Source organism: Frankliniella occidentalis, unplaced genomic scaffold (assembly GCF_000697945.3).
Source record: "Frankliniella occidentalis isolate FOCC.00 unplaced genomic scaffold, Focc_3.1 Scaffold20, whole genome shotgun sequence".
NCBI lineage: Eukaryota > Metazoa > Arthropoda > Insecta > Thysanoptera > Thripidae > Frankliniella > Frankliniella occidentalis.
This window is the reverse complement of record NW_026267150.1, coordinates 487338-491827: the sequence shown is the minus strand read 5'-3', so window position 1 is coordinate 491827 and position 4490 is coordinate 487338. Positions and strand designations below refer to the sequence as shown.

Here is a 4490-nt window from a genome sequence, read left to right as displayed (position 1 = left end):
GTTGAAGCTGGCGATCCGCCGGCCGCCAGAAGACAGCGCGAACACGGCGTCCGGCCACAGCCAGGGCCTCAAGGTGCGCACGCTCACGTCCATGAGGCACCGACCAACGTTGCGCACGATCTGCTCCAGGTAGGGCTCGTCCTCCGGCAGCACATCGGACTCCAGGATGGTGCGCACGGAGGCGCGGGCCAGGGTGCGCGTCAGCAGGTCCCTCAGCTTCGCGCCCGTCCCCGCGCCGCGGCCGCGCAGGCCCCGCAGCCCGGCCACCAGCTCAGCCGCCTCCTCCGCGTACACGGCCGTGTACGCGTCCACGACGCTGTGGTGGAAGGCGGGCAGCATGGCGGCGCGGTGCCGCTTCCAGTGCCGGCCGTTGGCGGTGAGCACGCCGCGCCCGCTCACGCTCTCGAGGAAGCCGTAGAAGAAGGCGGGCTTCTCCGCGAAGCGCGGGTCCTTGAGCACGACGGCCACGTGGTCCGGGTCGCTGACCAGCACGAGCAGCTTGGTGCCGAGGGTGATCCTGGACAACTGGTCGTGGCGACCGCCCCACCACTCCAGCACAGCCCGCAGGCGGCCCTCGTCGGCCACGAGCGCCAGGTCGAGTAGATTGCCGACGAGCGGCAAGGAGGGCGGCCCGGGGATGGCCAGCTCGAGGCGCCGAAACCTCCAGCAGCTGCTCCAGTAGCTGGGCAGCGCGAGCGCCAGCCGCCACACCACCAGCATTACCGCGAACACCAAAACGACGTCCATCGCGGCGACGGGGACTGTCAGGACAGCCCTGGCTATATACGTGTGTGCGCTTTTGGTCCTGACTCGACGCAAGTCGGAAAAGAACTGAAGGAGCCGGGGACACAAGAATTATTTGAATATGGCATACAGCAGGTTGGGCGCATATACAGCGTGAGAACCACGATTAAATTGTGTTTGTCTTTTGATATGGTTTTTGCTAATCTGGGAAATTTTAGTGGAAGCCGGTTGGTTGGGCGAGTCAATAGTGTATTTCGACTAACGAAGGAAAAAGAATAGCGGGTAGAACATAAAGGTTCCTGATTGGCCGAGCCCCTACCCCCACTACCGGGCGGGAAGCTCTCGACCAATCTGTTACGTTTATGTTCTACCCGCTGTTCTTCTTCCTCCGTTAGTCGCAATACACTATGCAACGCCGATACCGGTTCACCTAGTTGGTGACGCTGTGATATGTAGATGTAGAATTCTAACTGCTGATGCTGAACCGGGAAATAGTGAAGCTCTGTAACAATTGCCATACGACGGTGCAAAAATACACACGTAAAGTAATTGGTTTATATTTACAAAGCACTTATTTAACTCGTAGAGAACGACTTGGAACACAGTTCGGAAAGGTGGGAAGTCTTCTGAGGATAATGGGAAAACTTTTGAGGTCACCGGGATCAGCGGACTGGGGCAGAAAGAAGATGCGACGCGACGGCACTTCTCTTTCATTCCACGTAGCAAAACGACTCTGTAAGCAAAAGCAAACCAATAATTTCCAAATCGAAAACAAAACTTATTTGCTCGAAAACGCTAAAAAAATGGAGGCACAAAGGGCTACCTTGCGTGACCTGCTGGATCCACCGCATGTAGTGAGTGATCCTGGTGCTGATGACGGGCTTCTCTCCGGGACAGCCCTCGCCGTAGCTGATGATGCCCACGATGTGGAGCGCACCCGTGTTAGGCGACACCCACACCACAGGGCCGCCGTTGTCGCCCTGCATCAAAGTGTAATGTTTCGCTTTAAACTCTGTGATGTGGTCCCCTTTAAATGCAAACATTTTAGCAATTTTTTTTTTTAAATAGAAACCTTTAGTATTCTTAAAGTGGCAGATGTTTCTTTTCTTTACTGGAAATTTTGTTCTTTTTTTTGTTGATAACCAAGATTGTTGTGTTAACAGGGCGTAAATTTGTGGCCTCCTCCCAGCCGCTATATACTGACCGTGCACGGCGAGGCGTCCCCCCTGAAGGCGCAAAGGTGGTTGTCGCCCAGGTCCGCGCCGTACGCCTGCGAGCACGCCGTGTTCTTCACCACCTCCAACCGCGCGGCCTGGAGGCGGATGGTGCTCGGTCCGTCCAGCCGCTGCCCACCCCAGCCTGCGAATCAGAAAAAGTCGAAAAAGTAGTAAAAACAAGAGTGCAGGACACGCTCACGGACCGCTGGCTATTTTGCAGGTATGCTGTATCGCACGCAATCGCGTGGTCGCGGCCGGTTTGCCCACTCGCTGGAGGCCCAAAAGCGCAGGCCAGTGAGGATATTCTCAAGTATAATCTATGGTATGACTTGGAAAGAGTCAACCTCCCGCTGACTCACCAAGGACGACGACGGGCTGGCCGGCGAGGTTGGCCTTCTTCAGGAGGAAGGGCATGCAGGCGGGCTGCACAGTCGGGCCCAGGACGGCCTGCCGCGCGAGGCGCACCACGGCGACGTCAGCGCCCGCCCACGAGCCCCGGTAGTCCGGGTGCACGATAAAGTCGTACACGCGGAGCACCTGCCGGCGGCTGCGCCAGTCGGCTGCAGGGAGGACCAGTCAGGCGTTACTCAAGCGAGAGGGTGTGCAGTGCGGCGGGCGACACGACAGCGGGCGACGACGCGCGCCCCCGTACGAATGCCTTACGCTGAGAACGGTCGTGGTCTCCGACGACCAGGTTGACCAGGGGCTTGTCGACGGCGAGCTCGGCGCAGTGCGCGGCGGTCAGGCCGTACTTGGGGGACAGGATGGCGGCCCCGCACAGTAGGCGCCCCTCCTCGCCGTCCTCCAGGTAGCCGACCAGAGGGTACTCGTGGGGCGCGGGCTCCTGCCCTCCCACAATTCTGGTGGCCTAGAAAGGACATGCCTATCGCATCATGGGAAGTCTTCCGGTATTTTCACACTCGATCAGGCTGCCCCTGAAAATACCTCGGGCTGGCGAACGGCGCAGGTGCAGTTGTCGGGCGGCGGGATGGGGCGCTGCGGCGGCGGCGGCGGAGGTCGTGTCGGCGGCCGTGTAGGAGGCCGTGTTGGTGGCCGTGTCGGTGGCCGTGTCGGTGGTCGTGTCGGCGGGCGGGTCGGCGCCGTCGTCGCGGGCGGAGAGGGGCCAGAGGACGGGTCGGTCAGGGCCGCCACGCTGCACCGGAACCTCCCGCCGCGCGCGTCCGCCCCGATGGAGACGAGCTTCATGTTGAGGCGAGGGCCCGTGGACATGACGGTGAAGCGGCCCGTCCCGCAGTGCGGCTCGCCGTCCCTGTTGACCGGCTGGCCAGACAGCGAGACCCACAGCGCGTCGCCGCACTCGCCGCTCTGGAGGAAGAAATAATTTGCACAGTTTAACACTGTCGAAGATCAAAAAGCGACGGGAAACTATGCTCTCCAAAGTTTTTCGCACCTTTGGTGGCGGCAGGTCAAAGTCGTCGCAGTCCAGGACGACGCGGGCGTTGTCCTCCGTGACGGAGGCGATCCACAGGCAGCTCTCGCCCGCCTGGTAGTTGGCGGGGTAGCCGGGGCTGGTGATCCTGTACGCCCTGCCCGGCTCCAGGCGCTGGTGGTACAGGCACTGGTACTCCGCGGCCACGCCGCCGACCAGGAGGGCCAGCGCCGCCGGGACGATCAGAGACATCCTCCTGCGTCCGAGCGAGGCGCGTCACCGAGTGCGAGTCTGGCCCATCCCCCTCCTCGACTAGAGGGCGCCGTGCCGTACACGTTGCAAGACCTCCCTCCCCCTCCCGAGATATGTATCGGGTAACGTCCATGTTTCGCACGGCCCGTCGCGGCGCCGATAGCCCTTTGCGTGCGAGGGAGACGCGCTGCTCGTGTCGGGCCCGGTCATTATGCAGGACGAAGACAAGGTAACAAAGTCGTTTCGCGACACCTGCGGTCCCGGTCCGGGTCCTTGCTGTCCGGCCGGACACAGCGTCGTGTCGCACACGGCCGATAGCCATTCGGCGAGCGTGCCGGAGCGTAGCCGAGCCGAGCGTAGGGCATTCACTGCGGAGTGGAGTTTCCGCCCTCACCCCTGTACCCAAATGTATTTTACACAGTTCCCAAGACTGTCTCTGCTGGAGAGCAAAGTGCCTCCCCCCCCCTCCTCAATCTTACCCCTCTAGCACGCAGGGGCCAAAGACTACTCGGTTTTCCTTTTTGGATTCGGTACCGAGCAAAAGATGGCGGACACTTCTTACTCACCTCGTTCGGAATACAGGACCCGTGCTTTGTCGCTCCCCCTCCCGCCCGAAAGTCTTCACTGCCGCGGGACTTCCCTGTTGGCCGGTGAAGCGCTAGCTTCCCGGGGTCGTCGCACTGCAGCAAGGAGGGACGGGGACGGGTCTGCACCAACTGGCCTCCGGGTGTCAACTAACTGTCTTTCTATATCGGGCAAACGCACTCTGGGCGCGGCTGCGGGGCGGGGCGGGGCGGGGCGGGGCGCCGGGCGTCGTGCGCAGCGCGGGCATGCCACTTTCCCTCTTACCGCCTCCCTCGCAACCCACCGCTACCGCTCATTCGCCC

General features: G+C 61.3%; 2 protein-coding genes across 3 annotated transcripts; both read right to left on the bottom strand.

Moving 5' to 3' along the window:
- Positions 1–1186, bottom strand: LOC127748925 (cytochrome P450 4c21-like; the record flags this gene model as incomplete). The annotated part of the gene is made up of 1 exon (XM_052264641.1): positions 1–1186. A coding segment is annotated over exon 1 (747 nt), but the record flags the coding sequence as incomplete, so codon positions are not given.
- Positions 1187–1285: 99 nt separating this feature from the next.
- LOC113208682 (venom serine protease-like) lies at positions 1286–4342 on the bottom strand. Of its 2 annotated transcripts, XM_026425796.2 has the most exons (8): positions 4170–4342; positions 3373–3607; positions 2907–3287; positions 2625–2829; positions 2321–2521; positions 1949–2103; positions 1568–1724; positions 1286–1477 (listed from the first exon to the last, which is right to left on the bottom strand). In XM_026425796.2, exons 2-8 carry the CDS (start codon positions 3601–3603, stop codon positions 1455–1457), a joined length of 1353 nt encoding a protein of 450 aa, XP_026281581.1. In that variant the 5' UTR covers positions 3604–3607; positions 4170–4342; the 3' UTR covers positions 1286–1454. The 2 variants fall into 2 exon arrangements, with proteins under 2 accessions (XP_026281581.1, XP_052120594.1); XM_052264634.1 differs by lacking the exon at positions 4170–4342 and having other exon boundaries at positions 3373–3642.
- Between the last annotated feature and the right edge of the window lie 148 nt (positions 4343–4490).